Genomic DNA, 21,074 nt, shown 5'->3' with positions numbered 1-21,074 from the left:
TCTGGTAGGTATGGCATTTGATTCTAAACGCAATTTCGCCTTTCCTATTGTCTTGTTGGTGCTTCTCCTTTGCCCTTGGATGTGGGGTATCTTTTTTTGGCGGGATCCAACATTCTCCTGTCGACAGTTGTTCAGCAGCGAGGTGTAAGTTTGGAGTTCTCACAGGAGAAGATGAGCGCACGTTCTTCTACTCCGCCACCTTTCAGAAACCAATTCCTTTGGCCTGTTATTATACTAGTCAAGAAATCACGCAGAAGCCTAGGGTGAGCTCCTTAAAATTTCCAGAAACCAGCAATCTGTTTTGTCTTTCTTTACAGCAAAATAAATAGAGAAGTGTAGGAGTTCTTTCAGGTAACATTTAGGTTTATGGATCAGTATTTTTGCTTGGAAGAAGACTACTGTGCTTGCTCTTAAGCATTGACCACTTGAAACCAGAGTGCCTAATGTTAACCTGGCTCCTGGGCACGCTGAGTCTAACTGTTAGTGAACCCGTGACTTCTGTAAACCACGTCCAAACTTCCTTCTTACCTCGATCTCAGAAGACAGTCTGATGGCCTGATCTGGGGCCAAAGTCAACAAAGTGTACAGAAAAGCCATGTTCTTTTTCATTGCACCTCCCCTGATCCTAAGATGTCCTATTCTGTACTTATTTTTTAATACCAATAATTTTGGCAATAATATTAATAGCCATCATTTATCCAGAACCTACTGTATGCCAGGTATTATGTTGTTATTGCATTAATTTAATCATCACCAAGGAGTGTCCTTGAAGTAAGTATTAGTGTTGTCAGTCACTCAGTCATGTCCAACTCTTTGTGACCCCATGGACCATAACCCACCAGGCTCCTCCGTCCATGGAATTTTCCAGGCAAGAATACTGGAGTGCGTTGCCATTTTCTTCTCCAGGGGATCTTCCCAACCCAGTGATCGAACCTGAGTCTCCTGCATAGGTAGGCGGATTCTTTACCACTGAGCCACCAGGGAAGCCCTGTTTTTAAAGTAAGCAACCATAAAAATTCTCAACTCCTACGGAATCACTTAGATTTAGGAATAGTCAAGTTTATAGAATAAGAGTTTATCTTTGAAATACAGATATTCCTCGACTGCCAACAGAGATTCCTCGACTTACCATGAGGTTATATCCCGATAAATGTAAGTTGAATATATTGTATGTTGAAAATGCATTGAATACACCTAACCTACTGAACATCAGAGCTTCGCCTCATTCACCTTAAACATGGTCAGAACAGTTACATTAGCCCACAGTTGGGCAAAACCATCTACACAAAGTTTAATTTATAATAAAGTGTTGACTAGCTCACGTATATGAATATTGTACTGAAAGTCAAAAACAGAATGGCTATGTGGAGACAGAATGGTTATTAACATATGTTGGTTGTTTACTGTTGTGATCGTGAAGGCAGCTGCTCCTACTAAGTATCATGAGATTATACCATGTAACGCTAGCCTGAAAAAAAGATCAAGCTTCAAAATCTGAAGTATGATTTCTACTGAATGCATATCGCACTACCATTAAGTTAAAAAATCATTAAGTTGAATCACTATAAGTCAGGGACCATCTACAGCAGCATCGTTAATACCATATCTTTCTTCTTTAAATACAGCAATGTTATTAATAACATTTCTTTTTTAACTTTATAACTTCCTGAAATATTGGATCCATTTACTTGTTTTTCCTGAACATTGTATATGTTCATTTTTGCTGATTTATATAGAACAATTTCTTTTTCATTCAGTATCATTCTTAAGATTGTTTAATATCCTGCAACTTTATGAGACCTGTGGACTAGAGTGAAGTTTATAAAAACTGAAATCGCAGCATTCTCCAGTATTTGCAAAATAGGAGGAGGGATACAGTGTGGTTGTGTGAGTTCCATGATTGATTTTGCACTTGTATGATGGGCTTCCCTGGTGGCTCAGATGGTAAAGAATCTGCCTACAATGTGGGAGACCTAGGTTCGATCCCTGGGTTGGAAAGATCCCCTGGAGGAGGGCATGGCAACTGACTCCAGTATTCTTCCTGGAGAATCCCCATGGACAGAGGAGCCTGGCGGGCTACAGTCCATGGAGTTGCAAAGAGTCGGACACAACTGAGCAACAAAGCACATGATTTACTCTGATCACCAAAAACATTTAAAAAAATTGTCATTGCTTCAAATTCATCTCCAGATGCTTAAAAATTGTTTGGTCACAGTCCCTCTAGAATTGCTAATCCAATCTATCATCTAAGGGCATAAAAAAGAAAATATAATGGGAAGATACATATTTGTAGCAAAATAAAATGTTCTAAATAAAGTCAGTTTCTTTGTTTTTATTAACATTTTCCATAAAAACTCTTTTAACTTGCAGGGAAAAAACTCTGCATTTCACTGCCTTCTGTGCATTTAACTCTAGGCAACCATCTCACAAAGGTAAACAACTAACCATCAAGAGAACTAGATAAGAGACTAGGGTCAGTGAAAATATTTATTGAGAAGCTTATACTAAGTAATGAGGATCCAGAAATGAATAAGATCCAGTACCTCACTCAATAGCTTATATAAGCCCAGCACAAATCCATCCAACAACTTGAGAAAAATTCATTATGAAAAATAATGTATTTTTAAGTGCTCACTTGGATTCCACTAAATGTGCCCTCTGTGCTTTCTTTGTAAATCTTTATCAAAAATATTTTGAAAATAAAAGAATATAGAAAATTATGAAGTATAAAATCAGAACTTTCAAACACTATTATGTATCACAATCAAGAACCAAAATTATGTCATTATTTATATTCTCAAAACTAATGTTATTGCTCAGATTTTTGTGTTGATTTCCAGCGTTGGAGCATTTTAAAACTCTTCAAGAGACTGATTTCTTAACAGATTTCTTCTTTCTGCCTTCATTATTTTATGCCCTGTTGAGCTAGTTAAGTTGCAAAGGTTAATATTATTCAAAGTTATTGTTGAGTCTCTGAAATAATTTACCTAAAACATTTCTGAAGACAAACAGTCCACAAGACATAAGCATTACATTAATAGCTGTTCTTTTACAGAACAAAACCTTGTTAGTTAACATTTCTTATTTCAGGTTCCTAGATGGAACCCAGAAACATCCATGAAGTTGCCTTTGCTCGGGCCCAGGAGTCAGCTCCAACACAACTGATACTGTGTGCCTAGTATTGTTTTTCTTGTTGACTGACTGACTGTATTTCATTTTCCTAATGACCATGGGATAGCAAAGAACATTTCGTCATATGTAGAGACTTTTAACACTGGATAGAGGTTTTCTAAGCCTTCTAAAAATAAAGACTAGTCTAGAGTAGCGTCATATTTTTAATGCCCCGAGTGTATTACACAACTCAGTTATAAATACTGCCAATGAATCTCTGTTTCAAAACTGTTATCTTTCAGTCTCCAAATGAGGGCAAACTGTACTTCACAATGTAACTGTTTTATGGAAGGGGGAGAAAAGAAATTCTTTCTGATTTCAGCTCCACGAGCATATTTTGTCTCTAGTTCTTATAGCAGTGTTATGCAAGAGTGTGAGCCTTTTTAATGCTTTGGGGTTTTTGGTTTGAGAGTGTGTAGGAAGGCAACAGCAATGTGTGAAGCTTAAATTTCTTGGACAAGAAACTTCACTGTATTACAAAATTCTGGGAGTTGTGGTGAATACAATTTAACTGAGAAGTTTTGTGATCTCCTCATCAAATTGTTATTGCTGTTGTTGATCAGTCACTAAGTTGTGTTTGCCTCTTTGCAACTCCATGGACTGTAGCCCACCAGGCCCCTCTGTCCATGGATTTCCCAGGCAAGAATACTGGAGTGGATTGTCATTTTCTTCTCCAGGGGAGCTTCCCAACCCAGGGATCAAATCTGTTGTGGTCTCCTGCTTGGCAGGCATATTCTTCACCACTGAGGCAACTGAGAAGTGCTCTCATCAAATTAAACCAGGGTTATTTTCGTTTCATGTTTCTTTTTCTTTATCAGTATCTTAGGGACAGCCTTACATGTGGTACAATTGCAGGAGGCTTCCTCCTTATCCAAATTCCTGCTCTCCTGGGACTCAGTTCAGGGGATGCCCGAAAGCCCATAATTCCTTTGTCCATTCCATGCATTCTTTTGTCCCTGTTACAATGTTAATATCTCCACACTGGTTGATACATTAAGTCTTATCAGGCAGCTGGTACACTTTGGGAGTCTTTTACTAGGAGTTTGGAGCCCTGAATTCATTGATAAAATCTTTTGGTTTTTTTTCCCTTGCAGACAGATAAAAAACAAGACTGAGTTAGCTTATAATGTAGAGTGGAAGATGTAATTCTAGGGATATTAAGACACCTTTGCTTACAGCTGACCCTATGTTTCACTGAAGTGATTGTTTAATTGACAATGCACTTCCAAGATATTTAGCATTGGGAAAATTCATGTAGTCACACAGCAAGTATCTGTCTAAATTCCCTGTCTGGGACTTCTCTGGTGGTCCAGTGGTTAGGAATCTGCCTTGCAATGCAGGGTACACGGGTTCGAACCCTGGTTGGGTAATGAAGATCTTACATGCTGCGGGACAACCCGGCCTGTGGGCACAACTAGACAGTCCAGGCTCTGCAACAATCTGGCACAATGTAACAAAGATCCCGTGTGCCGCACCTAGGATGTGATGCAGCCAAATAAATAAGTACTTTATAAATTCCAAAATATATATATAAATTTCCTGCATAGAACAGTTTTGCAGAATGCACCTATAGTAGCCAGTCTCAAAGAGTGCCCCCCTGCAGTCCCCACCCCCTGGAACTCACACCCCTCCTGCACTGTAGCACAGTTAGTTTACTCTGTGAGCAATAGGATATGGCAGAATTGACAGTGTATCAGTTGTAAGATTAGGTCATAAGAATCTTCGTGATTTCTGTCTTGGTCACGCTCTTGCTCTTTTGGATCACTGGCCCCGGTGGAAGCCAATGCCTTATTGTGAATGGCCTGATGAGAATTCCATGTGCTGAGGAACTAAGCCCTTCAGCCAACAGCCTGTGAGTGATCTGGGAAGCAATTTCTCTAGTGCAGCCAGGCCTTCAGATAACTGCAGTCCCATCACCAATTGGACTGCAGCTTCATAAGACGTCTTAAGCCGGAAACACCCAGTTCGGCCACTCGCAAGTTCGTGACTCCCAGAAACTCTGTGAGATAATAAATGCTTATTGTTTTAAACCACTAAATTGTGGGACAAAACACTATCATGTCACTGTAGACATTTATCATGTGTCTCCAGAATCCATAGGCTAAAATATCTGTGAAATATCATAATTTAGCATGAAACTGCTGCCAGATAAAAAAGTATAAACCAGGTATAGTAAACTCAAATGCTTACAAAGTCCAGGCAGGTAGGACCCATGGTGAATTGAGGACTGTTCCCTAAGTCTAAGGATGGAAATAGCCATAGACATTTGTCACTGTGTGGGAACTAGGGTTGTGATAGTGCCAGAGCTCTTGATTTTTTCAACTTGTAGTATACATCAGCTGATCTCTTCCCAAGTTCCCACATAATCAGTCCAAGCTAATCACAGCTCAGTCTATCCTTTCAGTCAATGATTGTTGCAGCAACAGGTGTGCATGCATGCTCAGTTGTGTCTGACTCTATGTGACCACATGGACTGCAGCCTTCCTGCCACCTCTGTCCATGGGATTCTCCAGGCAAGAATACTGGAGTGGGTTGCCATTTCCTTCTCCAGGGGATCTTCCTGACCCAGGGATCAAACTCGTGCCTCCTGCATCTCTTGCACTGGCAGGTGGATTCTTTACCACTGAGCCACCAGGGAAGCCACAGGTGCAGGCATGTGGCCCAGGAATGGCCTACAAAGTGTCAGGGGAAATCCTTGGAAGCCTCTGGGGAAAGATTATTTTGCTCCTGAAAAGGGGCACAGAAAGAACAAATCTCTTTTCTTCTTCTGGACATGAACTCTATCTAGATGTAATGTTTTGTTCCTTGTTGGCAGTCTGAAGATGAAGCCAACACTCAGATAGCCAAACAGAGAGATAAAGAGCCTGCCACCTCAAAGGTGTGGTTAGGCACCGAAACAATCAACCTGGATTGCTTGGTACTTCCTACAGAATGGGATCATATAATCCTTGAAAATACCTGACTTTAAGCCAATTTGAGTTGAAGTGTCTTTTACTTGCAGTCAAAAGCTTTCTAACATGCACACATACAAGGCTGGTAATCCATAATTTCATGGATGAGCTACTGATTTTAAATAATACATAAAGTTCAATTATTAAAATAACATTTCACTAAACAAAATATATCTAGATGGCATGTCCATTTTGGTGGTGGCTAGTTTGTGGTCTCTGTTGTAGACACTACACTATCATATTATAAAAAAGCATTAAAAGCTCATTTGCATTTTATTTGAGGATCTCATTTGCTCACTGTTCATTGGGTGACATTTTTAAAAACTTGACTTAAAATTTTTAGAGCAGTTTTAGGTTTACAGCAAAACTGAGGGGGAAGGTACACAGATTTTCATATATCCTCTTCATCACTCATGCATAGCTTCCTCCATTATCAACATCCCCCACCAGAGTGACATATTTGCTACAACTGATGAACCTACACTGATACATGATAATCGTCCGAAGTCCATGGTTTATATTACAGTTTACTCTTGGTGGTATACATTCCATGTGTTTGGACAAATGTATAATGACGTGGATGCATTATTATAGTACCATATGAAGTATTTTTACTGCTCTAAAAATTCTCCATGCTCTGCCTGTTCATTGCTGCCCCAACACCTCAACCACTAGCAGCCACTAATTTTTTTACTGTCTCAACAGTTTTGTCTTTTCCAGAATGTCAAATAGTTGAACTCATATAGTATATAGTCTTTTCAGATTGGCTTCTTTCACTTAGTAATATGCTTTTAAGATCCTTCCACATCTTTTCATGCTGAGTAATTCTTTTCAGTGCCGAATAATACTCCATCGCCTATTGGCTTCATGTAAGGACCAATCACTATAGAATGCATAATTCTTTGCATTGGGGATTTTACAATGAAAACAAGTCTGGAACAATGTGATTGTGACTGTAGAAATTCTGTGTGTACGGCATGCCAGGCTAACCCATATTTCAACAGCAGAATTTGATTAGGGAAGATTTCATAGTTTGAACAGGGTTTTAATGGCTATGGGGAATTCTGTCAGACAGACAAAAGTTTAAGAGTAAACTCAAAACAAACAAACAAACAAACAAAAAAGAGTAAACTCAAATACAAGAGTGACTGTGTTTATTGTGTAACAACCACATATTATGCAGCTATGGAAAAGTTAATGTAATCATAGTGTGGTATGTGGAATAAGAGTGACTTTTTTCCATTGAAATCTGCAATGGGTAAATAATATCTGAGGTATTGTTTTCAATTCTATGAGTTGCCATTTACTGCCATATTTGTCCTGATAATTGTCTTTACATACTTAAATGATAGTCATGTGCTCACTGTCCAGACCTTAATATACTGTTTCTAATTCTTGCAGCTTCGTAAAATAGAGTTATCTCCATATTACAAACAGGGAAACTCTTATTTTCGAAGAGGTTAGCAGTGATTGATGGATGAGTGGGGAGCCAGGACCCTTAAATCCTATCTCCACTCCCACCCTCTCCCATCCTCAGGCAATGAGTTCCCCGGAGGACGTTTATGCATAGGATACAAGCCGGGCAAATGCAGACTTTTACAATTAGCTGAGGCTTTGATCCCAAACCCCAAAGTAGTTTCCTAGTAGTAGTGGAAGTGTTGGTCACTTAGTCGTATCCAACTCTTCATGACTTCAACTCTTTGTGGCTCCTCTGTCCATGGAATTATCCAGGCAGGAATACTGGAGTGGGTTGCCATTCCCTTCTCCAGGAGATCTTCCTGACCCAGAGATAGAACCCAGGTACCCTGCATTGCAGGCAGATTGTTTACCATCTGAGCCACCAGGTAGGCAAACAACTAAACAGCTAAACTGCTTCTCTCCCTCTCTTTCAACCTCAACCCAGGTCCAAATCTCAACTTTATGGTCCCTAAGATTCCAGTGATGAAGTAGGGAAAACAGTAAGCAAAAGGAGGGAAAATAGGACATTGAACATTTATTCTTATACAGACTCATACCTCCCACAATAATACTATTAAGGGAGTCCAGTAACGCGAATCAATTGCTGTTCTTGGATCTGCACACTCCAAATGGGGAGATCTCTTTCTTGAACGTGAAAGAAGTTGGGGAGAAAAGATTCTTTAATACCACTGCCCCCCCCGGAGGCCAGGAAACTAATAAATTTAATAGGGATTTGAACCCAGGTCTGCTGGACTCTAAATCAGTAGGAGTATAACCAGCATCATAGCTGGATAAAGTAGGTTTCCACCTGGAGGCAACTTGTGGCTTAGTAGATGGGAAGATTTTCCTAACAATTTGGATTTTCTAGAGACAGAGTGAGCTAGCTTCCAAGTAGAAATTTCCCCCACCCATAGTTTTTAAAAAATACCTGGAAGTCTACTTGTTAGGAAATTCTAGAAAGGTTTCCTGCATTTGACAGAGTTGGGGCTCTAAGTCCTTTTCAACACGGAGATTCTGTGCTTCCCAGATCACCGGCAAACAGTTCTAGCCAGGTTTTTCTTTCTATCTGTTTACTCCTTTTACAAGTGACCACAGCTCACTTGCAACTGAGAGATTTGAAAACTACTCATTATCCTTAGGCAGACGGCTCAGGAAAAGAGTTTTAACTCAAAATATCTAGTAATGGGTTGACCAGAAAGTTCATTCGGGTTTGTCCGTAGCGCCTTGGCTTTCAGGGACCAAACCTGTGGGGATGAGGAGACAGAAAACCCATCAGACAGGACTAGTGTTCAGGGGAGTGAAGCTAGGGTGGCTGCATATTTGTCTTCCATCTTAGAGGGGAGATGCTGGGGGGCAGCAAGGGACAGGGGCGTGGTAGGGAGGGGATTTTCTGCTTTGTGGAGGCGGGTTTTCACAGACTGACTTACTCTGAGGAGTTAAAACTCAAAGGCAGTTACTGAGGCTAATCTACCGCATTATAGTTGGCACTTTCTGAGTGCTCTGCTCATCAGTTTATAGGCATTATCTCAGTTACCTCCCCCCATCAGATCTATCTTGGAAACATGATTACTATCCCTTTTTTGAAGATGCTGAGCCTTTGACTTAGGAAGCTAAGGGAACTCGCTTAAGATATTTCAAGGCCAAAATAACATTTTTTCTTTTGGGGGGGCGCAGGGGTAAAGAAACCTCCTGCCAATGTAGGAGATGCTGGTTTGACCCCTGGTTCGGGAAGATCTCCTGGAGAGAGAAATGGCAACCCACTCCAGTATTCTTGCCTGGGAAATCCTATGGACAGAGGAGCCTGGCGGGCTACAGTCCATAGGGTCACAAAAGAGTCAGACATGACTTAGCAACAAAACAACAATGAAAATCTATATATTTACATCTATATTCTTCATATACCCTATGTATAATTTGAGTAAGCCTGAAAATGAACCTACAGAATTAATTTCCAGGTAGGGATTACACCAAGGTTAGATGAACTTTTTAAAATAAATGGAAACAAAAAAGTATTCTGTTTTATAAAATTCTATTTAAAACAATAAGGAAAATAGAGATCAAATGCCTCTTAAAAGCATTATGAATACAATGAGTCAAGCAGAGCCCCTTTGGCCAAACCACTGTGCCATTCATTTAGCAATTCATTACTTGTTTTCTGGACCTTTCTTTTATTTTCCAGAACTTTTAACTAAATACTATATGTTCTTTTGTTGTATCCACCCCCCCTTGACCAAAGGCCTGATAATGTCTTATAATTTTAAATCTTCCACAGTCCCTAGACATGGACTTATGTTATTGATATTATTTAATATATTTTTGCTTTTATGTGAAAGAACAATGCCCAGTGTTTCTTTTTTAACAATATTTTTGCACTTGGAATTGTTCAAGTAAATACTGCATTTTGCTTTTCCAAATACAGGCAGTACCCAAACTGTACATGGAACTTATCCAAGTTATTTGGTGTATTGGCTTTAGAACTCTGTATATTCAGTCCATTATGTAGGTAAAGCATAATGATCCCCTAAACGACCATAAAACCAAATGTCCCTATATAACACAGTTGCCACAGTAAAGTGCAGGTATGCACATGTATTCAATACTCGCGCCCGGCTCCACCCCCAAGGCTGCACCTCCTCCCTGCTGTGAGGTGGGCAGGGAGACACCCCTCTTCACTTCCCTTTTTAGGTTTTTGGCTGGGAGGCTGGGGATAGTTGAGCTCTTGAGCCTTTGTCACCCAGGTTGCTTGATGGAACTGGAGGTTACAGAGGTGACAAGAGAGACTGGGGGACCTCATGGGGCTTTTGAAGGGTTGTGCTGGGAAATGCCTGCCAAGTGTCATCTGTTTCATTCTGTTCCTTCTCCTGGCTCCTTTAGCGCTGCTGAAGGGATTGGAAAGCAGAGAAAGCATCCACAGTGGGCTTCTTGCAGCTGTAACACGATGGAGCTGCCGCCCCCTTTCCTTTGGCTTTGCTGTGTGTGACAGGGTGAGGAGCGGCTGAGGAGCGGTGGCTAGGTGGTGGTTCTCCGGGGTGGAGGGAGGCTTCTCCCCCAGCCCCCAACACAGGCAGTGTAATGTGACAGAGGCAGGAGGGAGAAACGCAAATCAGGGAAGGGGAATCCATTCCATCGGATGGGGAATTGGAAATCCTAAACATCTGCATGTTGGTAGCAGCCAGGAGGAATGAAGGAAGAGAGGGAAGGAAGAGATTAGCAGGAGGGCGGAGTAATACATAAAGAGCAGGTCTGTTTAAGTCATACTTTCCCTGTAAAATAGAGGACAAAACCCAAATCGAGGCCCTTGACTTCACAGTCCAATTACAGACGTGCTGTTTTATCATCTCGGAAAGGGTACGCTTTAAAATGGAGGCGATTACATCCAGATGTGGAATTTTCTGTGGATAACTCCACTTCGTATGAATCAGCTTCATAACTTGTTAACTGTTAAGTAGACCTTGGAAAATTGTCAGTTCCTCTTAGGTGTAAAACGGGCTGGAGAAGAGGCCACACCAGGGTCCCTATTCTTGGGAGCTCAGTTCCAACCATCTTCTCTTCTACTCACTTCTTTCTTGTTATTTTCCTCTCTCCAAGGTGCATAGGTACACTGGGACCAGGTCTGCCTCCAGACTCTCAGCAAGTGTGAAAGCCCTGGGTGTAGGAGCCATGCAGAGAAAGGAGAGAAGCAGGGCTAAGCGGGCCGATCAGAATCCCAGGGCGAGCCTTTCTTGGACCATCATGTGAGTGGCAGAAGGTGGAGACTCAGTTTTGAAGAAAAGGGGTGATTCCTTTTAGAACTGTCACCTATTATAGACAAAGAATCTATGATTTGTCGGAATCTACTTTGGCCACCTCATGCGAAGTGTTGACTCATTGGAAAAGACCCTGATGCTGGGAAGGATTGGGGGCAGGAGGAGAAGGGGACGACAGAGGATGAGATGGCTGGATGGCATCACTGACTCGATGGACATGAGTTTGGGTAAACTCTGGGAGTTGGTGATGGACAGGGAGGCCTGGCGTGCTGCGGTTCATGGGGTTGCAAAGAGTCGGACACGACTGAGCGACTGAACTGACTAAACTGTGATTCTTCCCTGATGGTCCAGTGGCTCAGACTCCGTGCTCCCACTGTAGGGGCCTGGGTTCAATCCCTGGTCAGGGAACTAGAGCCCATGTGCTACAACCAAGACCCAGCACAGACAAATAAATAAAAATAAAGAAGTAATTAAAAAAATAAAGTGTACAAATCAATGGTTAAGTAAAAAAAAAAAGAAAAAATCTGTGATTGGTGAATTCTGCTGACCTCTACTAAAATAAGTAAATCAACTTCCCCCAAATATGTATTTTAACTTTACTCTTCTTCGCCAAGTACAGTTTTAACTATGCTTTTGGAATCAGAAAAGTGTAAGTTTAAAAAAAATGAAACAGTGGGTAAAAGCATCTTGAGCAAAAACATCTTGAATAAAGATTTAATAAACACATTCCTGGATGCCTAATATTGTTCATTTGTCCACTTCTCTAAGTAAAAATCAGATATTTCATTAACAGGGGTGAAAAATTAAGAAAACAGTAATATGATTCAGAATGGTTAAACTAAGATTATTTGAGTTGGGGGTAGGAAATTAATTCAGTTTCTAACTGAAACTAGGTTTTAACAATAAACATTTAATGTTCAAGTTTTCTTCAGAGGAGTGTACGATGGGATTCCCAGGTGGCTCCGCACTAAAGAATCTGCCTGCGATGCACGAGACTCCGGTTGGATCCCTGGGTCAGGAAGATCCCCTGCAGAAGAAAACGGCAACCCACTCCAGGGTTCTAGCCTGAGAAAACCCATGGGCAGAGGAGCCTGGTGGGCTACAAAAGAGTCATGGGGTCATAAAAGAGTAGCGACTAAACAACAGTATACTGTGGGGCAGCTGGTCTCCCCTACACTTCAACACGATTATGCCAGGATGTAAAACATTACCTTTTTTATTGGCCTTCCTTGTTTCTTGTTTAACTTCCGTGGCATAGTCAGGAACAACTGAAGGGGGAAATCCCTAAAACATCCAGCTTCAGGGATTTTTAAAAAGATTCTAAACCAACTTTTTTTTTTTTTCTGGCCGGGGAAGTGGGGCAGTGCAAATCGGGGGAGCTGTTGAAAAGGCTTTCCTAAGGTCGAGCCAACAGCTATAGAGTTGCCGGTGGACAGAGTCCACTGTGGAGAGAGGCAAATGAGTAGGCTTAACTCAAGTCCCATGCTCGGCCAAAACGAGGCAGGTGTTAGAGGGATGGGCTTTTTGGATAGGATGGAGACCCGGACGGATGAAGTCGTCTCTGGCTAGAAAGGAAATTTGGTATTAAGAGGGCTTCACTGAATCCCAATAATAACCAAACAACTGGTGTTGTTCAGGGCACCGGGTGGAGAGTGGGTGGCAGGAAGTAGAAAGGCTCGACCTGCTTTCCCTGGGTCGGTTCAGGAATTTAATTTCAGCAAATGTTTATTGGAGCCTAATAAGTGTTGCCCGCGGTTTTAAGTTTTAAGCACTGGGAGATAAAGGAAACGAAATGTGGTCTTGTCCTTGAGGAGCTCACAGCTCAGGAAAATGGCTTCGGCATTCCAAGTGGGCTTTGATAGCTTTTACCCCGGGACTTCAAGGGACTAAACCCATCCACACTTATAAATATTTCAAAACATAGGAAATGAAGCGCGGCAAAGGGGTGGAGGAGAGGTGGGCTGCAGGGGCTGGTGGCAGGTTTGGCAGCCGCCAGACGGAAAGGCTGTGGTGGTGTCGGCTGCTGGCAAAGAGCAGCCAAGACCGTCCCCCGCGTGGGCACCCTCGGACTTGGCTCAGGCACCCCGAGGCCGCTGGGGTGCCAGCGAGCTGGTCTGGCCCGGCCCGGCGCGCTGACAGCGGGAGCCCGGCAAGGACAGCGCGGAGCCCGGCTCCGGGGCGAGACTGCGCGCCTGTGCCCGCCGCCAGAGGGCAGAGTCCCCGGGTCGGCGCCTTCTCTCGGCCGGTCCTCTCTACGAGCCAGGGCTCCGCGGAGCGCACGCCTTCCCCGCCCGGGACCGCTCCCGAGCGCAGCGAGCAGGGGCGCGGCAGCGGGCCCCGCGGCGGGAGGCGGTCCGCGCGCGGGAGGGCGGGAGGGGGCTGGAGCGGGGGTTCCGGGGACGCGCAGCGCCTCCCCCGCCTCCCCTTCAGAAGCGGCGGAGCCGGGGAGCATGGAACAGACGCCGCGGCTCCGGCACCATGAAGCTCCCCCACTTCGCGGTGGCTCTGATTCTCGGGGCGCTCCCCGGCGTGGTCAGCTTTGATTCGGTCCTCGGTTATCCGCTCCACCACCGCTATCACCATGCGCCCTCTCGGGGTCCCCAGGACCCTTATTACCTTGCCACTCAGCGGCGGCCACAGAAGACGCCCCCGCCGCCCCCTCTCCCGCGCGTCCTGCACCCCCCTCCGGCGCTCCGCGCTTCGCGCGCGCACGGCCTCCGCATGACCCGGCCGCCTCCCGGGGACTGCCCCGCCGGGGCGCCCGGGGCCAACGTGACAGACTCCGGCGCCCCTTGTCTGCGCTGGGCAGACGTGCCGCCGTTCCTCGCGCGGTCGCCCCCGGCGGGCTGGGCGCAACTGCGAGGGCAGCGCCACAACTTTTGCCGGAGTCCGGACGGCGCGGGCAGACCCTGGTGCTTCTACGGGGACGCCCGCGGCAAGGTGGACTGGGGCTACTGCGACTGCAGCCGGGGTGAGTGGCCGCGGAGCGGCGGCGACCGGGGCCCGGCGGGGAGCCCGCCTGGGTGGGCGAGCACGTTAGGTGCTCCTGGAGGAGAAAGTGAGAGCGGGTGGGGTTGCGGGTTTGCCTCGCTCTGTGTGAAGGTGGACGGCCACGGACTTACCGTCCAAGTACCTTGGCACCGTGACTGTGAACTAGCGAGGCGCGCTTTGTGTGCGGTTACCTGGGGTGACAGTCTCAATGGAGGGTGGTGCACTCTCGGGGCTCCTGGGTGACGGCTTGTCTCCGGGCTGCGGGCTTGTCTCCAGCCACTGTGATGTGTGTGGGGGGAGGGGAAGGGGATGTGTGCGCGCGCGCTTGGCGTGGATGTGTGTTTTCTGCATCAGCTTTGCCTTGAGAATGGTGCCGTATTTACGTAGAAGTGGCAAAGTAAAAGAGAAGATAGTTTCTAATTACCTGTTTTGGAAAGGGAAATATTAAATCTAATATGACAATCAATTACCACACCCCCCCGCTCAATTTCTGCCCGCAGTTGACATGTATTTGAAAAGGTTTTTGCAAACTTTCTGGGCCCAAACGTGACTTGTCAAATGATGTTCATGTTCTGGGGCACAGCGTGGTAAATATCAGTGAGTGGAGAAGAAAGAAAGGCAAAAGATAGGAATAGTAACTATTCTAGGGAAGAAGCAACTTGATATAGTCAAGTGCTGTTTTCAAGAATGCCAGTATTCAACTGTATATGTTATTTGTGGAAAACCGGAATTAGTTGGTAAAGAGATAAAGTTGGTAAGATGTTTCACATTAATTAATGTGAAAGATCACATTAGTAGATTTAATGTAAGTGAATCATCTGCCTTTGAACAGTGCTTTGTTTTGAGTTGGTGGCGTTTTGTTTACCTAGGGCTTTTTTTTTTTTTTCTTTAATAGTTGTGGAAAAAAACCCTAAAGTTCTTCAAAGTTTAGATTTTCCTTAAAAAAAATTTTTGGCAGCTCTCCATCCAAGCTTTGTGGCAGGGGCTTTGTTAATTGTGATTCTGAGATATATTGTACTTTGTACCTTTTGGTGATTTGGAGGTTAAACTTTCACAGGGCCATTCTTTCCCTTCATAAAATTTTATTTATATGTACCTTCAGTTGCATTAGTGCTTTGAGTTAAAGGGAAGTGATAGGAAGGTTAAGATCCATTATCCTTCATCCTAGAGAATGAAGTCATCGCTACACTTGTTACACAGACAGAATGCCAATGTGGCTATAAAAAATTTGAGGTGATATCAGGCAGACAGCCCTAGTGCTGTTTCACTCTTTATTTGTAGTAAAAGCTCATGGTTAGCAAACACTGACACTTTTTTCATTTTTCTATTATTATATTTCATATTTCCTATTGTGTATACATATATATATAAGTAGAATTCAAAGTTAAAACACTGTAGTGATCTATTGTTCTCTGTTTAACACATAATTTTTTAAATTTTACATTCGGAATGAGGAGAATAGCTTGGCGGTTCATTCTCCCCACCCTCTTGTGTTGAAAAGAAAATTAAACCTAACATCAGTACAGACTCTTTGGGATAGATACCTTTATGCTGATAGCTAATTCTCACTAGACAAAACTCTAAGCACTGCATAATAGTGTGTACTTCCTGAAATAAAGTGCCTGACTGAACACAAGAGAAGCAAAAGAAACCCCCCAAGATTGGAGATAAATACACTCCCCCCCCACCCAAAAAAAAAAAAAAAGAACCAGGAAAACAGTCTGCTGGCTCTGTAATGATTTAATTACTTTCCAGGCTCAGTCTGTCATTCACTCCTCACTTTCTGACGGGGCATAGTCATGCCTTAAAATGACTGACATGTTCTGAAACTATGGCTGTCCTGGTTCTACATTCGGTTAGGAGTGTAAACAAAGCTATCATGGTGTGGTGAAAAGAATATGGAATTGTGCTCTGGAGAGCACTGGTGTCCACTTTGGCTCAGCCAGTAGCTATACAGTGTTGAGTAGGACTCTTAACCCCCAAGCTTTGATTTCCTTATCTGGAAGAAGGCAGTTTGGGGATAGATGTATTCAAAGGACTTTCCTAGCACTGAGCACGTACCAGAACAGCCCAGCCTGATAGTTAACAGGTAGGATTTATTGAGGATTCATTCTGTGTTGGATGCTGAGCTAAGCATTTTATATATTAGTTTTCTCATTTAATTCTTATAGGAACATTGTAAGATAGTGCACATTTCACTCCATAGCTCATTTTCCTCTTTAATTATATAAACATGTAGAAAGTCTGTGTGCTCAATTGCTCAATTGTGTCCAACTCTTTTTGACCTCATGGACTGTAGCCTGCCAGGCTCCTCAGTCAGTGGGATTCTCCAGGCAAGAATACTGACTGGAGGTGGTTGCCATTTCCTCCTCCAGGGGATCTTCCCCACCCAGGGAACGAACTCGAATTTCCTGTGTCCCCTGCATTGCTGGTGGATTCTTTACCACTGAGCCACCTGGGAAGCCTGTAGAAAAGTCTAATGATTCTATTTTTGTAGCTTAAAGACTAGTTTAAAAGGAAAGAGAAAGGAAGCTATGTTTGGCCCAATGCATGTGATTTCCAGTATCTTATGGCTTGAAAATATCCAGGGTTTTCGTTCTCTTTCTTTTTTAAACAAAAAATAGCTTGAACAAAAGGAAAGAAGATTAATTGTAACGGAATCCCTCTTTTGAAAAATATACTGGAGGCTAGATTTTCATGTACCTGGCTGCGTGGAGACAAATGAGGAAGCTGGTGTCTCCAAGGTGGAAAGTTGATTGAAACCTAGTTGAAGGGGTGGCAGGGGGATCTCAGGTGAGTGGGGCAGGGCGTGGACACTCCAATGGCTCAAATGTCTCAGAACAAGGAAGATTATGCCTGGGCCCTGGGTGTGTGAAACTTGCAAATCAGTGATAAAAGAATCGTTGGGGGATTGGAATACCCTGAATCAGCCTGGAGAGTTAGTTCTTACAATAAGCATTAGAATCATGGCACGGGGGTGGTGGTTGGGGGGGCGTATTAAAATACAGATACCTGGGCTCTAGCCTTGAGACCCTGTTTAAGTAATCTCCGGAATCTGGCTGAGGAATGTGCATTTCTAATGAGCAGTCAAGGTCATTTGGAAACTGAAAACTCATTGCCACAGTCAGGGAAAACCAGGGGAGGGCATCAGAACCCACCTAAGCTGTGTAGCAGTGGGTGGTCACGTCAGCTGAATCTGCCATTCTGTGACTTAATCCTACTAGATTTAGGTGACACTAGTGGTCAAGAACCCTCCTGCCAATGCAGGAGACATAAGAGATGCAGGTTCAATCCCTGGGTTGGATCCCTGGGTCAGGATGCCCTTGGAGGAGGGCATGGCAACCCACTCCAGTATCCTTGCCTGGAGAATCCCATGGACAGGGGAGCCTGGCGGGCTACAGGCAGTAGGATCGCAAGGAGAAACAACTTAGCATGCATGCACATACGGCAGGCCTATGGTAACTTTTTGTGTGGTTTTAGAAAATGGTACCACACTTGTTATTTGACCAGTGTGGGGTAATACCAACTTAGCTCACTAGAATATGATTTATTAACTGAATGTGAGCCAGGTTAGTTTTGACATTTCTACAGGAAGAATTAACAGGTGACTGATGACCTCCAGGAATGTGCTCAGTCGCTCAGTTGGATCTGTCTCTCGGTGACCCCGTGGACTGTAGCCCACCAGGCTCCTCTGTCCATGGAATTTTTCAGGCCCGAATACTTGGAGCAGGTTGCCATTTCCGCCTCCAAGGAATCGTCTAGATCGAACCCCCATCTCTTGTGTCTTCTGCATTGGCTGCTGCTGCTGCTGAGTCGCTTCAGTTGTGTCCGACTCTGTGCGATCCCATAGATGGCAGCCCACCAGGCTCCCCCATCCCTGGGACTCTCCGGGCAAGAACACTGGAGTGGGTTGCCATTTCCTTCTCCAGTGCTTGAAAGTCAGAGTCTTTACCACTGTGCTACCTGGGGAGCCCCAGTAATTTACGACTTCCTGACTGGAAAGGGAAATCCCTTCTCTAGTCTCAGGTTGGCCCCTCAGGTGGGGCAACTTGCTTGCACTGTGCTGGGAACTCCTTTTTGTTACAAGCAGCTGAGTGGAACTCAACCTTAAGTGACTGATAGGTAAAATAGATAGAAGAATCAATAGTGCTCTAATAACTGAGATTTTACCAGAAAGAATGATTCATAGATCTGACTTTTTGTCATGTCCTGCTAATCTGTTCACCCAAATCTGATTCAAATAGAGATAGTGGTCTTGTGGGATAAATGCTGCTGTTTACAGGCTGTATTCTTTGAAGTCCATCTGGTGTTTGAAGTGAAGGTTAATTAAAAAGTTGGCTGAAAGCTGTCCCTTTTTAAATTTTTTTAATGCTGCATCTTGATTCTATGTAGCAGATGCTAAAATCATTTATTAGCAACAACAGATTTGATACATTCCCTGGCTGGATTTTAGATATTGAGCTCAATCTCCTTTTCAGGCTAAGGCAGATATAAAATACTTTTGATTTGGAGGCATTATCAGACTCTTCAGTAATGTGAAAAAAATTTTAAGAAGAAAATTAGATGTTCAGTTACTATTGCCTTTTATGAGTAATTATCCTGGACACACACTGTACACAGACACACATACACACACTCTCTTACTGCATATATATTTATTAAATATATATATTTATTCATATATAAATATGGATATATTTATGAAGCATATATACTTATATATTTATATTTATGCAGTGTGTGTGTGTGTGTGTGTGAAGGTAACCTTTGTAAAAGTAATTGGTTTTTTAACTGTGAAGGCAAACCTAAGTGCGCAGCAATAATGTATTATTCAGAGATCCCTTTATTTGATGTATACTGTGCAGGTCCTAAGGGCTTCCCAGGTGGCACTAATGGTAAAGAACCCACCTGCCAATGCAGGAGACATAAGAGATGTGGGTTCAATCCCTGGGTCGGGAAGATCCTCTGAGGAGGGCATGGCAACCCACTCCAGTATTCTTGCCTGGAGAATCCCATGGATAGAGGAACATGGCAGGCTACAGTCCATAGGGTCTCAAAGAGTCAGTGTGTGGTGCAGCTCCTAAGTGATAATTGTGAAGATTGTCTATAGAAGATGGAAAAATGCTCATGATAAAGTTGAAGGGAAAAGATTGGCACAAAATGTATATATGTTTTTACTAACTGAAAATAAAGATGGCTGTGAAGTTTGGGAAGGAAAACAGGTGATGATTATGAACTTGGATATGAATGTGGCTTGGATCAGTTCACGCAATTTTGATGGCAAAGAATAGAAAACCTAATTCAAAATGACTGAATAAATAAGGAAGTTTGTTGTTCATATTACAAGAAGTCGGGCTCCAACATAGTACATCTCTATCTCTCTGCTACTCTCTTGATTCTATTATTTTCAAAGTGTGGTTTTATCCTTAGACTAATGGTTATTCCAGATTTCATATTGAGATAGAATAACTTGAAGAAGCAAGATAGGGTATCCTCTTTATGTATGTCCCATTGAAAGAGCAAGGAGACCTTCCCAGAACTTCTGCACAGATTCCCTCCTGTGTTTCATTGCTCAGACCTTCCTGGCACTCTCTGGGAAGGAAAATGCAGTTACCATGCTTTGCCTGTATTAGTCAGGATTGACCTCTGAACACGTGGGGCCTCGCCTGGCAGGGAGAAGCAGGTAGTTATTCAAGAGAACCAACAGAGTCTGTCAAAAAATGTGACTGAGGTTTGTCCTCTTGGGCTGCACACCACAAACTTGCAAGCCCTGGTGCCTGCCCAGCCTCCTACGTCCATGGTTTAATGGATGCGGGGGCCTTACATGTCTGCAGCCAGCTCCTGAAGCAGCATCTCACCAGGTGTGGCAGGCGGTGAGCAGGACATGGCAGTAGTCTTTGCTGTGTGTGTGTGTGTGTGTGTGTGTAGGGGGTGTGAGGTAGGAGGAATAGAGGTGAGAGCTGGGCCTGGGAGGTGGAGAGGGAGGTTACCAGTTATAGAGGAAATTGACTTGTCAGGTTGGCTCACTGGTTACCAGGGAAACCAGCAGAGGAGCACACCTCTCACCACCCCTTTGATAAGCTGTCATAGTGGAGATGCTCTGTTCTAAGAATTCACACAGTCCCTAGCTGGAGTTGGGGCAGGTATGTAGGAGTTGACTGATTAGGCTCTATGATTAAGAGGGAAGGTCAGTCACATGAGTAGGGTGTAACGCAGGGACTGATGGAACAGAGGGATGTACTGAGAGCAAGGGGACGGCCATCTGGGATGGCCTGACCATACAATCCTTATACAGGTATCCCCCACTTTTTGAAAGTTTGCTTTATGCCGCTTCACTTTTAAGAAAGACCTACATCAGTACTTGTTTTCGCTAACCAAAGGAAATCCAATTTTCACTTTTATGAAAAATGGTGAGAATTTACAAGTGCTCTCAGTGTTTGTTTTGCTGGGGGCCGTTATAAACTCAGGGCGATAGCGGAGGACAGAGGAGCCTGGCCTGCTGCAGTCCCTGTTGTAGCAGAGCTGAACACGACTTAGCAACTGAACATTATAGCGGCGGCGCACACCCCCCTCAGCAGCGAGAGTGCTGCCCCCAAGCGCCTTCTCCAGGAACTGCACTCAGTATATCAGCATCCGGCTGCCGCCAGTCTTTGAGCTGTGTCTGGGAGCATCTGCACTTTTCCTGTTTATTTTGTGCATTTCTTAGCAAGATGTTTCCTAAGATTAGTTGCTTCTTTTTTGTTTGTTGTTGTTGTAA

At 43.7% G+C, this 21,074-nt stretch overlaps 1 protein-coding gene and 2 long non-coding RNA genes across 8 annotated transcripts in view; 1 reads left to right on the top strand and 2 right to left on the bottom strand.

The window, feature by feature from the left end:
• The window catches only part of LOC145505720 (uncharacterized), a 49,174-nt gene extending 34,602 nt beyond the window's left edge, over positions 1-14,572 (bottom strand). The window contains exon 1 of the long non-coding RNA XR_014053233.1: positions 14,509-14,572. This is a non-coding gene — a long non-coding RNA (uncharacterized LOC145505720). The remainder of the gene's footprint in view (positions 1-14,508) is intronic.
• LOC145505638 (uncharacterized) lies at positions 10,825-14,500 on the bottom strand. Its single transcript, XR_014053170.1, has 2 exons — positions 14,449-14,500; positions 10,825-11,378 (listed from the first exon to the last, which is right to left on the bottom strand). It is a non-coding gene; the product is annotated as an uncharacterized LOC145505638 (long non-coding RNA).
• PRSS12 (serine protease 12) overlaps positions 13,755-21,074 on the top strand; it is a 99,084-nt gene continuing 91,764 nt past the window's right edge. For all 6 annotated transcript variants that reach the window (XM_081485883.1, XM_081485913.1, XM_081485903.1 and 3 more), the window contains exon 1: positions 13,755-14,297. In XM_081485883.1, the coding sequence (XP_081342009.1) occupies positions 13,805-14,297 (493 nt within the window). In that variant the 5' untranslated portion in view covers positions 13,755-13,804. The remainder of the gene's footprint in view (positions 14,298-21,074) is intronic.

This window comes from Giraffa tippelskirchi, chromosome 1 (assembly GCF_054371585.1).
Source record: "Giraffa tippelskirchi isolate mGirTip1 chromosome 1, T2T-mGirTip1v1.2.pri, whole genome shotgun sequence".
Lineage (NCBI taxonomy): Eukaryota > Metazoa > Chordata > Mammalia > Artiodactyla > Giraffidae > Giraffa > Giraffa tippelskirchi.
Note: the sequence above shows the minus strand (reverse complement) of the source record. Positions and strands in the feature narration are given on the sequence as shown.